General features: G+C 52.8%; 1 protein-coding gene across 1 annotated transcript in view; it reads left to right on the top strand.

The window, feature by feature from the left end:
- Positions 1-16038, top strand: part of ADCYAP1R1 (ADCYAP receptor type I) — a 46048-nt gene extending 30010 nt beyond the window's left edge. The window contains exons 12-16 of the mRNA XM_052638838.1: positions 1585-1676; positions 9336-9419; positions 12782-12911; positions 14326-14367; positions 15850-16038. Coding sequence (XP_052494798.1) covers positions 1585-1676; positions 9336-9419; positions 12782-12911; positions 14326-14367; positions 15850-16038 — 537 coding nt within the window. The remainder of the gene's footprint in view (positions 1-1584; positions 1677-9335; positions 9420-12781; positions 12912-14325; positions 14368-15849) is intronic.
- The last annotated feature ends 796 nt before the right edge of the window (positions 16039-16834 follow it).

Below are 16834 nucleotides of genomic sequence, written 5' to 3'. Positions count from 1 at the left end.
GATCGTGTGTGTGTGAGCATGGTTTCTGCCCTTGTCTGGGTATAGCAGGGTTTTGTTCACCTCATAGGTAATTTGGGAGGTTTTCTTTTTATTTGCTTTTAAATAATGATATAGCATGTAAATTCCATCTTCCCTAAAGGTCTTATGAAACTGGCTGGTCAAATGATCTGGGCTGGTGCCTTTTAATACACACATCTTTGATTATTTTTAAATTTTTCCTGAGGTCATTGTGCTGTTCTGATTTCTACATCTTGATTTGACTTGATTAATTTATATTTTACCATGTCTGATCTTTTTCCCTGTGATGATTTAAAATACTCTACACATCTGTTGTCTTGTCCTCTTTCTCATCCTTTAATTTGTTTAATTGCATTTTCTCTTTTTGGAGGGACTAACGTATGCAGTTAACAGTATTGACTGTGCTAAATTCCAAGTGCTGATTAGACACTGGGCATGTAGTAGAAGGCAAAACTGACAAAAACTGCCCTCCAGGAGGGCCCTTTATCATTCTGCTTGATCTGTGAAAGCAAAACAAAAGCAAAAAAATTTATCTTCATTGATTATCTACTTTTTTCATATTTCTTTAATGAATTTTTATTTTTAACTTCCTTCTTTAAAGGAAGTAGAAATTTAATTTATGGTACTCTTTCCCTAAATTTTGATTTGAATGCTTAATTATTTTATTTTCAATATTTCTTATCTTTTAATAAGTTAGTGTTTCCTTGAGCCCGGCTTCACTTCAGCCAGGCGTTGCTGTGTGGTCCCCATTGTTATGTTTGTGATAGTCTCTCAGTCATGTCTCCGCAATCCCTTGAACTATAGCCGGCCAGCCTCTTCTGTCCATGGGGATTTTCCAGGCAAGAATACTGGAGTGGGTTGCCATTGCTTTCTCCAGGGGATCTTCCCACCCCAGAGATGGAACCCAGGTCTCCCACATTCTTTACCATCTGAGCCACCAGGGAAGCCCATTGTTTCTATTTATTTACTCCCCTCCTGCCTTGTCTTTATTTACTTACTCCCCTCCCTCCTGCTTTCTCACCATCCACACAGCTTCCTGCTTTGTTTAGAGAGCTTTTGTCCCTGACCTCTGAAGGTGAATGCTATTGCCATTCAAAGGCAGTCCTTTAATTAATAATCCTTATTGTTCTCCATTCTGGTTCTCCGTATTCAGTGACTCTGAACTTGGAGTTTCTCCAGAGGACAGCTCTCACCTCTGCAATAGCCTCTTCTCTGTTTTGCATGGCTGTTTTTCCATCACCCTGACGCTGTTTGTTCCGTCTTTTCCAGAAATTGCTCGCTTTTCCGGCTCACGCATGACAGCTCTTGCTATTTCTCAGTACTCTCCTGGGATTCTTTTTATCCCTCTCTCCTGTGGCTTCAGTGACATGGAGGGAGGCTGGGGAGGGAATGAGTGTTCCCGTGCTGCCATCTTATGTGTCCTTACAATGCTGCCATTGTAAGTCTGGATGGGATCTTGACTGACGGGAAGAGGGCCTTGTTGAGGAAGTAACAGCCAGCGTAGTGGCAGGGGTGTGGAAAGTCTTTGCTCAGAACCGTTCTCACTGCTGTTTCTTTGCTTCTCAGGTTAACTTTGTGCTGTTCATTGGCATCATTGTCATCCTTGTGCAGAAACTTCAGTCTCCAGACATGGGAGGCAACGAGTCCAGCATCTACTTGTAAGTACCACTGGGTGAATGCCATGGTTAAATTCCAACAGCTTGGTGGGGCCTGCACTCAGGACACAGGAGGAGAAGGCCTGGGCATCGCTAATTGGGTACCCTACATGGGCATTGGCAGGACTTCTTTTGGATTAAAGTGACTTGAAAATATAGTTGCCCATCTATCCTTCAGCCAACCCAGGAGCACCTGATCCACATAGTGACAACATGGAAATGAGAGAGAAAAAGATGGACAGATCTGTGTCTTGCTAGGAAAATCAAGATGGAAAAGGCAGATTCCTTAAGGTAGTTAGGATGGGTCTTGGTGGATTGAAATTGTAGTTCTTTTGGGGATCTTGGTTCTCAGGGGAGCTCATGACTGCTGCTGGATACAGTGTTTCCTGAAGTCCCCATTCCCAGGCCAGTGGGTACAAGTTGCTCAGTCCCCACTAGTGAGTGAGTCGGGCAGACAGTCTCCCTGGTCTGAGTACTGGAAGAGAAATTCTCTTTGCACCTTCTCTTGGGGCAACTCTACTTCTAGGTCTGGTCATCTTCCTGAAACTCCCTCCTCCCTGGGCAGAGGGACATCTAACATGTTTGGGGTTAATGGTGTTCAGGGGCAACCTCTTACCACTGAGTGTCGGGTTTCTCCACTTCCACGGCCATTGGGTTTGTTTCTTCCCAGTGTCTCTGCAGCCAGGTCCCTAATAGCTTATCCCTGCTAGCTCTGTCCCACCCCTCTCCTAGCCCTCCACCTATGCTGAATCAGACCAAGCACCTTCCATCTCACCCTTCTTGCCTTGTAATCATGACCAGCTTGGTGTATGGGCTGTGGGGGCACTTCTGATGCTGGGGAGGCAGTTTGGTCCCCTGTGGTTGGCTGGAGGGGCCAGAGAGGGACAAACTGAGAACAACCTGTGAGGTGGAAGCCTCTGTGTTGCTTCCTCAGTTTGAGAAGAGAACAGGTTAGAAAGAACTTTGTCAGAGACCCCAGCCTGGGGTCCAGAACCTTGATAGCTGCCCAGAGGACAAGTGGGACAGCAGAGAGACTCCAACAGAGGGTCCCCCCACCCAGCCATTCTCCTGGAGAGAAGGAGAGGCAGGAATGCTTGGGAACCAGCCCCGGATCCTTCTCTCATGACTCACTCACTAGTGGGGACTGAGCAACTTGTACCCACTGGCCTGGGAATGGGGACTTCAGGAAACACTGTATCCAGCAGCAGTCATGAGAAGCCTCCTTGAGACTTCCCTGGGTCGGTGGAGCTTGTCCTTGGTCCCTGCAGTCAGTCTGGCACCTCTTCCGTGGCAGCCCTTCCCTGGGAGTGGGGATCAGTGCAGGGCCTGGCTTGGTCAGGCGCTTGTTTTCCCTGCATTTAGGATGATTACACTGACCTCTGCTCCTCTCCTTTTTCTGGCTATCCATTTATTGTCTTTTATTTTTTCATGTTTTTGTGAACATTTACCAGCCTTCGCTTATATGTGTGTGTTACGTAGCACATAAAATTGTTCATCCATATAAAGTCCCCTGCACTGAGGGACTGCAGGGGCCAGCTCTCTGCAGATAACTGACCTGGAAAGATCATTCCTGCCTTTGTCTCCTGGAGCCACAAAACAGGGCCCTGCTGCTCCCCCTACCTTCTTGTCCAGCGTCAGAGACCACATCCTTGTGTCTGGCTTGTTTCTCCCACTTGAGGGTGGTTTTGCTCCTGCATTAGCAGTTAGTTATCTCAAATGTCCTCTGAAGCTGGCAGGTAGCTAACTAAGTCAGCGTCTTCTCTCCTTTGAGCTCTAAGCAACCTTGGCTCCCACCCCCCCCACCCCCCCCCCCCCGCCTCCCTGCCACTTTGATTCCTAGTAGGATCTATTTCTTCTTCTGAGGTCCCTGGGACTTGTCCTCCTGGGACTCCCCTGGCCTCCTCTCTGTCTGTGCAGGGACACACAGGGACTCAGCTGCATCCTGAGTAAGGACACTGTGCTGACCCCAGAACATTCTTTACCAGCTTGGACATCTTGCCCCAGGCTGCAAGAAACCCAGAGTGCAGAGGGAGGGAAGTGTGGGGCCAGGGATTTGAAGGTGTATTGTAGACTAGGAGCCGTAGAGTCCTATAAGACCTTCTGAATGCATAGATCAGAACTGTCTATAATTAACACAGGGTTTATACATTTAAGTAAAAATGCTTAAAGAACCAGCTGCAAGCATACCTCATTTTATTGTGCCTCACTTTACTGTGCTTCACAGATACTGCCTTTATTACAGATTAAAGGCCTTTGGCAACCTGGGTCTGTGTTGAGCAAGTCTGTCGGCCCCATCTTTCCAATAGCATTTTCTTACTTGGTGTCTCTGTGTTATATTTTGGTAATGCTCACAATATTTCAAGCTTTTTTAAAAATTATATTTGTTGTGGTGATCAGTGATCTTTCTTACTGCTGTGATTCATGGGAGGTTCAGATCATTAGTGTTTTTTAGCAATAAGATGTTTTTAAATTAAGGAATGTACATTTTCTTAGACATTTTGCCATTGCACACTAAACAGGCTATAGGATAATGTAAACGTAACCTTTATATGCACTGGGAAGCCACAAAATTGATGTGACTTTATTACAATATTCTCTTCATTGCAGTGGTCTGAACTGAACTCACAATATCTCAGGGGTATGCCTATAGTTGGTTTGCTCTTATTGTGTCAAAAATCCCCTTGAAATCTCGGCAAATTCTTTTAAATTTTTTTAGAGACATCTAAGCTTGAGCTCATCTCAAGCCCCAAAGATTGAACCTCAGGAGGATGTGGTTTGTAAGCCAGGTGGGAGGGCTGACACAAGACAACGGGGATCAGTTTTAAGTGCAGCTACATGTTTGAGTGTTGCCAGGGTCAAGGAGACTCTATTGGTGAATGTAAGGGGTAATCAAAGCAGCCATGCTGCCAAGCATTTAAAAACACTTGCCATTCATTTAATGCCAACAAATCTGGATTAAATATAATCCCCATTTTACAGCTGAGGGAACTAGTTATCAATGAAGTGGGATGAATCCAGTGGGAAAGAATGAAGCCGTAGTTACAGTGCAGGCAGGCAGGCCCTTGACTCCGAGCTTGCTTGCACCATCATTCCTCCCCTCAAGGAATTTACAGGCAAGATGATAATATTAAACAAGGCTTCCTGGAAGAAAAGGCCGCAGTGGGTTCCAGCCTTGTGCACAACTGCCCTACCTGGAGTGCTTTGAGCTGGGAGGTGTCTCCTGCTGGGTGGGGAGAGGAGGGAACAATGGGGGAATTCAAAAAGGGGCAGGATGTGATGGGAGAGGGAGATTTCAGAGCTGTGTCTGAATCCCCTTGGTCAGCAGAGTTCTGTGTTGGGCTGAGATCCTTTCAGATCTGCCCACAACAATTTTTTGGTTTTTCCCTCTGTTCCCAGAACAAATTTAAGCCTGGGAGTCCCCAGGAGAGACCGAGAGGACCTCCTGCCTGTGCCCACAGAGCAGCACTCACTCCTTTTCCTGTAGGTTTGTTCCAGCGGCTCAGATGATGAGGTTTGCCCTCCTCTGTAGACCAAGATGGTGCTCCAGACCCAATCAAAGGACCTGTTGAGGGCTGGGGTTCCTGCAGGGGGCAGCAGCCCTGAGCCACCTCCACTCTCACTGGCTGCTGGGAGAAGGAGTGGCTGGGCTCAGAACTTGGGCAGTGGCCAGGCATGGAGTGTGGGCCTGAGTCCTGGTTAAGCCTGTGCTTAGGCTCAACGCTGTTTGAAGCCAGGGGTTAGGGCTCAGCCCCATTCTGGGGTCAGGGTTAACCTTCCTTTTCTTGGGACCAGAGTTTACCTCTGTGAGAAGCTGACTGGCTTAGAAAAAGGAGGGTGAGGTTTCTGCGCTGAGAGCATCTCAGGCCTGTCTCTGCAGGGAGCTGGCTTTATTCCCAGCGGTCTTCCTGTTGCAAGATGGGCATTGGAGCAGCCTCTTGAGTCTGGGTCAGGGAGGGAAACTTCGTCTTTATTCCCCTCAGGGACCCCACAGAGCAGATCTCCATGGCCCCGTGGGGTAAAGGAAAGAGAACAGACCCTGTGATGTAGTACACAGCTCAGCAGGGCTGTGACCTACCCAGTGTGGGAGAGACAACATTTGCCTCTGAAGACAGACTCTTCCCCATCTAGGCAGAAGTACAGCCAGGAAGCTCTTAGTCCAGGAGCTCAGCCCACAGCCTGAGGCTTCCAGTTCACATGGGGCTCTGTCTTCTCCTTCCAAAACACGCTCTCCCCATCTTCTGTCTAGGAGTACCCTTTCCTAACAACTCCTGTTACGGATTGTCAATAGGGAATGGTTGCCCACATTTTGCAGGTGGAGAAACTGAGGTCCAGAGAAGGAAAGTGGCAACACCTAAGATCAGCAAGTCAGTGGCCAAACAAAACCTTGGACTCAGGTCCCCGAGCCACAGGTTAGGCACGAGGCACAGGGGGCTGGCAGGTCCTCAGTGGTGGTGGGTAGCGAGGGAGGGCAGGTAAACTCCAAGATCTGTTTAGCTGGGCTTCTGAATGGAGTGCCAGTGTGGTGGGGAGTGCTTCTCTGGGGACTGGGCCAGGCTTTGACGGGGCACAGCATCTTAGCAGCAGGAGGGACCCTATGGGGAATGATCAATTCAGGTCATGACATTCTGTGGGTCTGCTATGTGTCTAGCGTTATGCTGATCAGTAGGATCAGGGTGAGATAGACAAGGATCCTGCCTACAAAAGGTTCCCCTGCAGGGGTCTCTGTCTAATATCTGGGGGCTACAGTCCAGGCAGCCTTACATACAAAAGGCACTATAACACGCGTGGGCTTTATTTAGCTTGAGACCAAAACAAGGTCTGAAGAACCCATGTGCTGCGTCCCTGAGTTATAGATGGCAGTGTTTGACCTTCCTGCAGACACCCAGCAAAGCTGTGGCAGAACCCGGCCTGGGAGCCAGGGCTCCGTGACTTCCAGATGTGGGTGTCACTCCTGCACCCGCTGTAGGGGTCTGCCGCCTCTGATTTAGGCCGACGATGCTGCTCTCCACGCAGCTTCCACCCGGTATCCTTGTCTGAGTTGCTTATCCCCTTGGATCCAAATCAGAATGGAGCTGATCAGCCCATGCGGGTTAATCTCTTCCTCTTGACTGAATTTCATTTCTTTTTTTTCCCCCCTAATTGTAGTAACTTTTCGGCGATTTGGACATTTTTCTCGGGCCTGTCTCTGGCTTTTCTGCCACCCTCTTTCCTTTTGGTTTCTTTTCATTGGATCCTTTGAACAGTCACTGGAGGTTTGGGGGAAGGAGGGTGTTTGGGAAGAAGGTCCTTTAACTTTATCCCTTCTCCCGGGAGCCCTCCCGGGAGCCCTCCCAGGCATCAGGTGGAACTTTTGATCCACCCTCCCTGCCTCCCCCGTAGAGACACACATCTTTACTGGGGTGTGATTTCCCAGCTTACTTGTTGCTAAATGGCCTTTAGTAGTATTTAAAGAAATCAGAAGGGCCTATGTTTACTGTATCCAGGGCCCAGAAAGAATAGGGACAACTTGGAAACTGGAGGAGAAGAGGTCTTGGAGGAGAACAGCTAAAGCTTTAGAGTTCGGGGTGAGAGTTTAAGCCTGGTGTGTATGAAGTGACCTGTGAGGTTTGGGCTCTCAGGCTCCCTGACTCTGATTTTTGTGGCTCACCCAGACCACGGTTGAGGGGTGTGGCCACTTGCCTTAGGAGAGAGTAGTCAATCTTTCAATCTGGGCAAGGTAGAGAATAAATTTGAAGACTAGAATGGCTTCCATTTCTGAATATCCAATTAAACTCTTAATTATTGAGAAAAACATACTTATGTGTCCATCTGCCTCTTTGTACATGAAACAGACCTTTGATATTCACTGAGGCACATGAAGAAACTTCTCAGATACATGACTTCCTCCCAACAGTGTTCTGAAACTTTGATTTGCAGGCGGATCACCTAGGGATGTTGTTGAAATGCAGATTCTGAGGCAGTAGGTCTGAAACTCTGAATTTCTGCATTTCTAAGAAGTTCTCAGGTGGTACTGATGCTTCGTCTGGGTAGCAGAGCCTCATACCATCCCTCATCTGTAGAAGAATCTAGTAGCACCCACTGGCATGAAGTGAAAGATGTTGTTAATTAAAGGAGAGCCACACACCTGACTGAGGCAAGGATGCTGGGTGGACCTCAGCTTGCCCCATCTATGACGTGTGTGATTCAGATGTCTACCTCAGCTAAATGATATGTCACTACATGTCAGGGACCTTCAGACTTACTCTTACAGAGCTGGGATCGCACATTCTGAATCCATGAATGCCGAAGGTCTGGGCTCTTTGAGCGTATCCATTCTCATTTGCATCAGACCCCCGCAGGTCTGTCAGTTCACCAGCAGCTCTGGTTCACGGTGCCTAACAAGGTGTGTGGAATGGGCCTCCCCTCTGCAGTCTGACAAGACGGCACAGCTCTTACTCCATCTCTTAGATGTTTGTCAGGGATGGGAAAAAAAATGCGAAGTGCCAGCCCAAGGGTAAGCAGGACTGAGAGGGGCTAGAAGAGATGGAAGTTGAGCCTCTCTGAGGAGACAGAGCTCTGTGTCTCCCCCAGGGGCAGGTAGAGCTGGACAGGCATCCTGAACCCACGTGTGGATGGCTCCTTAAGGTGGCTTATTTCTGCAGTCAGTGGAGCAGAGCCCGAAGGGTGTCCCCTCAGCCCTCAGTCCCTGCCTGTTGAACTTCTATGGAGAAGTCTGGGCAGCGCTGTGCAGTGGAGCCTCAGCAGTGGTGCAGGGCCTCCAGTCTGGGCAGCGCTGTGCAGTGGAGCCTCAGCAGTGGTGCAGGGCCTCCAGTCTGGGCAGCGCTGTACAGTGGAGCCTCAGCAGTGGTGCAGGGCCTCCAGTCTGGGCAGCGCTGTGCAGTGGAGCCTCAGCAGTGGTGCAGGGCCTCCAGTCTGGGCAGCGCTGTGCAGTGGAGCCTCAGCAGTGGTGCAGGGCCTCCAGTCTGGGAACCACCACCACCCGTGGCTGTTGAGCTGCTGCGGTGTGACTCAGTCCACTCAGAAAGTGGATTTTTCGTCTCATTTCAGCTTGCCTGGTGGGTGTGTAGTGTCTATCATCTGCATCCGGTCCACCCATCCTACCTCTTCTCCGCTAAGGCCCATGCCGAGGTGCTCAAGGTTCGGTCAGAGGAAGGCGGGCGTAGAGGAGGGAGAGGGTCAGGGGATGACCAGTGGATGTTCCAGTTGGCTTTCACAAGCAAGCCCACAGCTGGCCTGATTCTAGGGGTTTCCAGCTGCCCCTCTTGCCTTGGGATCTCTGGCAAGGCCATGCCCCAAGCCTGGAGCTAACTCCGGAGACAGCTCCTGGTTCCGTGTTGAGACCCAGCCAGGCCCCACTTCTAAACACACACGCTCTCCCGTGAACCCCACCGCCACCTTTTGGTTTCCCGTATGCCTGTGTGTGAGTGCTCACGTATGCTTGTGTGTCTGTGTGCACACGTGTATATGTAGGGGTGTGTGTGTTTCTATGTCCGGAGCTGACCGCATCTCGGCCCTCAGCTTCCTCCATGTGACGCCCCCGCTCGTCTCTACACCCCGAGCCGCTCTACCCTCCCTGTGAGCCGTGTCACTCTAAGTTCCCACCTCAGTTTCTCGTGGCCCAATGCCCCCAGCTGACAGAAATGCTGATCTTGTCACACCCAGCAGCTGCGTGCAGAAATGCTACTGCAAGCCACAGCGGGCTCAGCAGCACTCTTGCAAGATGTCAGAACTGTCCACCATTACTCTGTAAGTGTGCGTGGCGTGGCTGTGGCTGGGTGTGCTGGATGGGAGGGGGACGCATGCTGCTGCCGCCTCCACCTGGAGCTCCCGCCTGCCCAGGCTGGAGGAGAGCGGGGAGTGAGCCTGTGCCTCCAGCCCTGAGCCCTTGCCCGGCTGTTGCATGTTGACATCTGTGCGTCTTGTGAGTTCTCTGCAACCCCGTGGCCTGGGGTATGAGGGGAGGTGGTGGGGATGGGGCTATGGACGTCGTGGGAGCAGCCGTGGTGCAGCTGGTTCTGAGGAGGAAGCAGCTTGGAAGCCTCTGCCGATGCTGCTTCGACGTGTGGTCTTCCCCGAATCCCCCACTTCTCTAGGTTTCAGCCTTTGCAGCTGTCAGATGATTTCTAAGAGCCTTGAGCTTGAATTCACTTAGACGGTCCCCCTGCAGGGGGCGGGACCCTCACCCAGGTGCCTCACTCACACGTTACCTGCAGAGTGACGTACTCCGACACAAGCCTTTGAGATGGGTACTTGTATTATCCTCTATTTACAGGTGGGGAAACTGAAGCACAGAGAGGTGAAATGACTCACTCAAGGCCAGAGGTTGGCAGGGCGAGGAATTGAACCCAGGGAGTCCTAAGCACTAGACCCTGAGGCATCTCTAGCTGGAGCTCCAGCCCCTATTTGAAAAGCCCTCTTAGTGGGGGATCCCACTGTCATTTGGGCATCTCTGGTTGTAGGAAGCTCTCCTTTGTGTTTCTTTAGGCCCCTTCTGCCCATTGATGCCTCTTTGGGGCAGGAGGACAGAGTCTAAAGGCTTGTGTCACTGTCTCTCTGGCTTAATCAGATCATAGGGTGATTCTGTGACTCCCCAAGGAGGGGTTCTAAGGTTCAAACCTTATGTCCCCCTTCCAAGGCCCCTGGTCCCCGCTCTGAGGGACAGCGGTCCTCGAACTCTGAGACCCAGTGCCTTCCTTGTCCACTTCCACTGCTGCGTCTGTCAGAAGGAGTCACTGGGATGCTTGGGTCCCTGGCCGGAGTCCCTCTTTCTTTCTGGGCTATCGCAGGGCTGCGGGGGAGGGAGGGCAGGGCCCTTGGGTTGCACTCTGGTATGCTAGGGGCTGGGAAGTGCTCGAAGGCTTGTGTTGCTCACATACTGAACCCGTCCCGTCCTCTGCCACCACAAATGCTGGAGAGGGTTGGCCTTTTGATTTCTAGGGCTCTCCTGGTGGCTCAGATGGCAAAGGATTTGCCTGCAGGGCAGGAGACCCGGGTTCAGTTCCTGCATCGGCAAGTTCCCCTGGAGAACAGGATGGCAACCCACTCCAGTGTTCTTGCCTGGAGAATCCCATGGACAGAGGAGCTTGGCGGGCTACAGTCCATGGGGTCACAAGAGTCAGACAGGACTGAGTGATTAACACTTTCACTTGTCAAGCTGCACAGACAGATCCCTGGAAACAGACCCATTTGGGGAGAGGCGAAAGGGACTGCAGGAGGCCGGGCTGCCTTCTCTCCTCAACTTCTTCAATTAAGCTGCTCTTTAAAGTAACCTCTTTAGTCAGGGTCACAGAGGGGCCCTCAAGATGTCCATGCTCCTGTGTTTCCAGACAACTTTGCTTTTCATTCTTCAGCCAACACTCCCTGCTGTCCTCTGGGGTGAGGCTCTGGGTGCCTGGAGATGAGCGGGACCTCAGGTCATGCCCAGTGTCAAGGGCTCTGGGGTGTATCATCCCAGGCCCGTGTGGCTGTACCTTCACGGACGCACACTTTCTGAGCATGGGCCCCATGCCTGGCAGATGCTGGCCAGGGTAGATGACAGATAAGTGAGGCACCACACCTGCCATCAAGGAGCCACTTCTGAGAGAGGACAGGCAGAGGAGAGGAGAGGTGAGAGGCTAGGGCACTCCAAGACCACAGCCAGGCTCTGAGTGGGATCCTGTTGACCCCCACTCTGGTCCAGGCACCCCCAGGTCTTGCAGAAGCGGCCACCTGTGAGCATGTGGAAGATTGGTGGGTGCTGGGCACTTGAGGGTTTTTTTCCCAAGACTGAGCCATGACCCACCTGGAGGTCTCCCCAGGCTATTCCTTCCCCTTTCTTAGCGTACCTCCCCTCTGCTTCTCTTTCTTCCCCTTCCCCATCCTTTCCCTCTGAGTAGGCGTCACTCAGACTCTATGGACTCTGCTTCTCCTGAAAATCTGGAGCCCTCACATTCAGTGGAATAGTCTCTCCCAGAAAGGCTGGGGTTGGCAAGAGAGAGGGGCACCTAGTGTAACTGCCCCAGACCAAAGGGCTGCCCCCATCTTCTGCTGCCCACCTCATGGACTGACGTCTGCCAGAGAGGGTGAGGCTGAAGCTCAGAGGGCTCCAGGGGGCAGACTGCACCTGCAGGGTGGGGCCGGTTCTTCCAGGAGGTCCAAAGAGAACCAGTCTGCTGGGGTGGGCGGAGATGGGGTCCCACTCTTGGAGGCCCTCTGGGTGGCCCCCTGCCCTGAGCAGGACCCGCAGGAGCCCACGTCGCCATGCCTTCTCTTGATGTTTCCCCGTGGCTTCTGCGCCCCACCCTCTCAGGGTCCCGCCCCACTGGGCTTAGGAGCCAGCTGCAGTCAAGGAACCCCAGGAGAGCTGGGCGCAGGGGGTAGTGAGGTCCCTAGGGCCATTTCTCTCTTCCCTCTTCCACTCCCACCCCTGCAGACAGCCGTCTTCACAACCTCTGACTCAGTTTCCCAGGTGGCAGGTTCCTCCTGCTGGATGGTGGCTGTTTACGTTCAGGGTCAGTAAATCCTCCCTAGCATCCCTCCCATGAGTCTCCTTCTGTGCTCTACCCTCTGGGCCCATCCCCCTCACAGTGGTCAGCACCTCCCCACCACTCTCCATGAGCGTCCCTGGCCAGCCCCAGACTCAGAGAAGCTGGCTGTCTCTGTGGTCCCCTATCGCTGCTCTTTCCAGGCGCAGAGAGCTTCCTTTCAGAGCTGAAAAACGTTTGTTTTGCTTGAGGATGCATCACGTTATCCGTCCGGATACCACCGCAGGATTTTGCCCTGACTTCACTTTTCCAGAGGGCTTCATATCTCCCCAGAGAGGTTTCTGTCAATCACATACTCACCTGTGCACGTTCAGTGGTTCCACGGGACACCAGTGTGGCCTAGGGGGATGGGCACCCCGCAGACTGAGGGAAGTCTCCCCAGAACTTCCCAGGGAGTTCTGGAACCTGGGGCTCTGTTGACCATCTCCCCTAGGACCCACACCCTGGGAGAGAATCCTGAGGGCGTCCATGGGCACGGGCTCCTCCTGGGAGAGGAGGGGCTGAGACTGCGGTTCTCTGCCCTGCACGGCTCCGGCCTCAGGCCCTGGCGGCCCCTGGAGCAGACGGCTTGCTCTCTCCCGACAGACGGCTCGCCAGGTCCACCCTGCTGCTCATCCCACTCTTTGGAATCCACTACACGGTCTTTGCTTTCTCCCCGGAGAACGTCAGCAAGAGGGAGAGACTCGTGTTTGAGCTGGGTCTGGGCTCCTTCCAGGTAGGCGTGGTGTGTGTGTGTGTGTGTGTGTGTGTGGAGGGAAGAGCTTGTGGGGAGCCAGGTCCCTGACCTCTACCTTGTTGGTGGTCCTAAGTCGTTAACTTAAACTCAGCTCTGAGTTTCCCCTTCTGGAATAACAGTACTAGATTAGAAGACACCTGGGAGGGCCCTTCATACTATCTGCCCTCTAGGCTTCCAAGAGAAGACATGCGGGTGCTTTCATGTTGCTGGTGCATCTGGGAGTCCTGAGCCAGGCCTCCCTTGGGCCATCAGAGACAGCAGACAGCAGCTCCCTCACCCTCAGCATTAGCCCTGGGGATGGGTGGAGTGTCCGCAAGAGACCTCTCTGTCCACATCTGACTTCCCCCTCTGAGTGCTGGAGCTCTGAGTTACCCAGGTCAAGATCCTCAGCACAGGATCTGATCCCAGGGAGCTGAATGAGCTGAACAGGGGATGAACAGTTACATAAATAAGTGATCCAGGGAATGAGAAAACTGGAGGACTAGTAAGTCCGTTCTTGAAGGAATCAGCAGACAGGGTTGTAAATGAATGAGTGAAGCAGAGTGAGTCAGTGCAAGGATGCATAGTGACGCATCAGATGGGTGCATGAGTGGGTCAGTGAAGGCAAGGTTGGCTCCCTTGAATGTCCCTGGGATACAGGGCCTCTCCCAAGCCCAGCTCGTTAGAGGAGTATTTGACCTCGAAGGTTGAAAAGTTATTCTGTGTATCTGACTTGATTCTCTCCCTCCTCCCATTTTAACTCAGTTGTTTTACCTGATCAGGTTCTTACCCTGGCAAGGTTGAGGGGTTTATTGGCAAAGCCCCAGACTGGGAGTCAGAGTCTGGGTTCCTATCTCTCAGCACAGGAATTCTAAATGCACAGAATATAAGTCAAGAATATATGTAGAAGAGCCAAACACCTACTAGGTAGCAGGAACCACGTGGTGTTCTGTGTGGTCCATGTACGAAGCTGTCTGGCCAACGGAGTTGGGAGGAGGTGGTGGATAAAGACAGGCTATTCTGTCCTGAAGGAGTGCTGCTCTCAGGGGGCCTGCATGCTGGCTTGGGAGCCTGGAGAAGACTTTGGGGTATGTGGGGAAGGCCTCTTCTAGAAAGTGGGACAGAGCTGGCCCTTGGGAATGGGAAGGATTTGACCAAGGGAATGTGGGATCCAAAGCTAGGGCTGTGGGTGGGAGGGAATGCCGCCACCAGCCACTTGGCTTCAGGGGTGTGGCCGTCTCAGTGGAGCAGAACTTTGACTGCTTTACTGCAGGCTCCTGGGCAGGTGCTTGCATCTCGGTCAGCTTATCTTTCTGCTTCCTGGGGTCACTCCCCGCTCCTGCTGCCTCCCACACACCCCACGTGGGAGGCTCCTTGCTAGCATTCTCAGGTTCTGTTTGTTCTCTCTCCTTAGGGCTTTGTGGTGGCTGTTCTCTACTGTTTTCTGAATGGAGAGGTAAGCAAGATCCTGGGTTTCTTAGCGGTGGAGGTGCAGCTTGCTAGGGAGCAGACAGGGGTGTGACCGGCTGGCCACACAGGGTTGATCCTCCAGACCAGGGCTCTGCAGACTCCCAGTGCCTACAGGAGGAGGATGACAGCCTCCCCCCAACCCCGCCACCTTTCCTGGTGCCAGGTTCTCTCCTGCTTTGCTGAGGCCCAGCCTCAGGAGCAGAGATCCTTCCATAAAGGCATCAATTTCTGAGTGCAAACCCGCCTGGGAGGGCTCACCATAAGACAAACCTTAGGAAATGGTACCTACAGTACCATCCACAGGAAATGGTACCTACAGTTCATGAGGCTACTCTTGGGCAGGGGTGCTGAGCAGGGAGCTGTCCAATGCTCGACACTGCCCCAGCACACCAGCCTGCCCACTCAGACCTGTCCCCTGTAGAGTGGACTTGATTGATCCTGGGGAGAGGCCTGGAATCTTCTAGTAATGCTCCCTTGCCAGGCCTCCTGCTTTAGCCTATTAGGATGATGTTTTGAGCAGAACCCAGAACAGAGATGCTGAGATGGGAGAGATGCTGAGTGGGTGGGTGGCTTTGAAGAGTGGGGAGAAGTCATTGCACCAAGTGCTTGGGTCTTGGCTGCATGACTGTGGCAGGCTCCCCTGATTTTGTATCTGAGAAATAAGACTTTCTCAGACAACCTGCAGAAGGGTTGCTACTGCTAAGTCGCTTCAGCCGTGTCCGACTCTGTGCGACCCCATAGGCGGCAGCCCACCAGGCTCCCCTGTCCCTGGGATTCTCCAGGCAAGAACACTGGAGTGGGTTGCCATTTCCTTCTGCAATGCATGAAAGTGAAAAGTGAAAGTGAAGTCATTCAGTCGTGTCCGACTCTTTGAGACCCCAGGGACTGCAGCCTACCAGGCTCCTCCATCCATGGGATTTTCCAGGCAAGAGTACTGGAGTGGGCTGCCATCGCCTTCTCCAACAGAGGGGTTAGATAAGGATAAAGAGAGGCGGACAGAGCCCTGCAGGTAGTGACTGCAAGAAACAAGAAGTCCAAGCAGCTTATCAGGGCCAATGGTGGAAGTGGGAGCTGGAACTGGAGGCTGTGGGTGCCACACAAAGGTGCTGGGTGGAGGAGGCTGGCATGTGGACTCTGAAACTGGGCATGCCCTGCATGTACCATACTAGGAGCAATGTGTTGGGAGTTCACCCAGAAGGGTGCTTTATTTAGTGATCCTCAACCCTAACAGCATATTGGAATCCCCTAGAAAGCCTTAAAACATGTGGGAGCCCTACCCCAGAGATCTGAGTGTCGTGGTTCAGGGGAATGGTCTGGGCATCTGGGTTGTTAAAGCTCTCCAGGAGATCCTCATCCGCAGCCACTGTTAATGGGCGTGCCCTCCTGGGAGGGCCAGGGTGCCCGGATGGGCAGGTGAGGTGTGAGAGGGTGTCCATCCGGCAGTGACCACCCGAGTTGCCGCCCGCAGGTGCAGGCGGAGATCAAGCGGAAGTGGAGGAGCTGGAAGGTGAACCGCTACTTCACCATGGATTTCAAGCACCGGCATCCGTCCCTGGCCAGCAGCGGCGTGAATGGGGGCACCCAGCTCTCCATCCTGAGCAAGAGCAGCTCCCAGATCCGCATGTCTGGCCTCCCGGCCGACAACCTGGCCACCTGAGCCCACCGTGCCCCCTCCTCTCCTCTGTACACAGCCTGGGGCTTCGGTCGGGCGCCAGCCCACGCATGTTGTGCCTCTTCTCTCCCTTCGGGCAGGCCCTGGGCTGGGCGCCTGGCCCCCCGAGGTGGGAGAAGGATGTGGGGCACAGGTGGCTGTCTAGCCTCCCTGTTTTGGCGCTGGGCCCACCCACCATGGGCCCCTGGGCCCTGACCCCAGACATGTAAATACTCCTTTATTTTGAGAAAGTCATCCCATCCCTCCCTCTCTCCTCAGGGTCCCTGCTCACCTCAAGCAGGTCCCCAGATCCACCCCACCCCATCCCCATCAGCCTCAGTAATCACCTGACCCTGAGTGGAAGGCCTCCTATAGGTTGAGGCTGCTGACCTGGCTTTGGGGGCCTTGGGCAGGGGCCTGCCTGATAAGTGCCCCCTGCAATGTCTGACTCTCAGTGTGGACTCTGAGTCTACTTGCCACCCCGTGGCCCTTTGCAGGCGTGGTCCAGTCACCGAGGTTACTGGAAGTCCAGCTTGGATGGCCAGACAGCTTTTTGGTGCGGGCAGACCCATGCTCACCCAACATCTTGGTGTCCAGGTGCCCAGCTCCTGGGCATCAGACAGTGGGAAAGCTCCAGGAATCTACCATTCAGAGACTTCAGTTTGGATGTAGGGCTAAGGCCAGAGAAAAGTCCTGGTGCTTTTCATCTGGCCCAAGAAAAAATTGCCAAGATCCAGAAAAGTGGGTCTGAGTGGAATTTAGATGCAAAGAGCTTGGAGGGATCCACGAAAGAAGACATTCC

The sequence above is a fragment of the Budorcas taxicolor genome, chromosome 4, assembly GCF_023091745.1.
Source record: "Budorcas taxicolor isolate Tak-1 chromosome 4, Takin1.1, whole genome shotgun sequence".
Classification (NCBI taxonomy): Eukaryota; Metazoa; Chordata; class Mammalia; order Artiodactyla; family Bovidae; genus Budorcas; species Budorcas taxicolor.
Note: the sequence above shows the minus strand (reverse complement) of the source record. Positions and strands in the feature narration are given on the sequence as shown.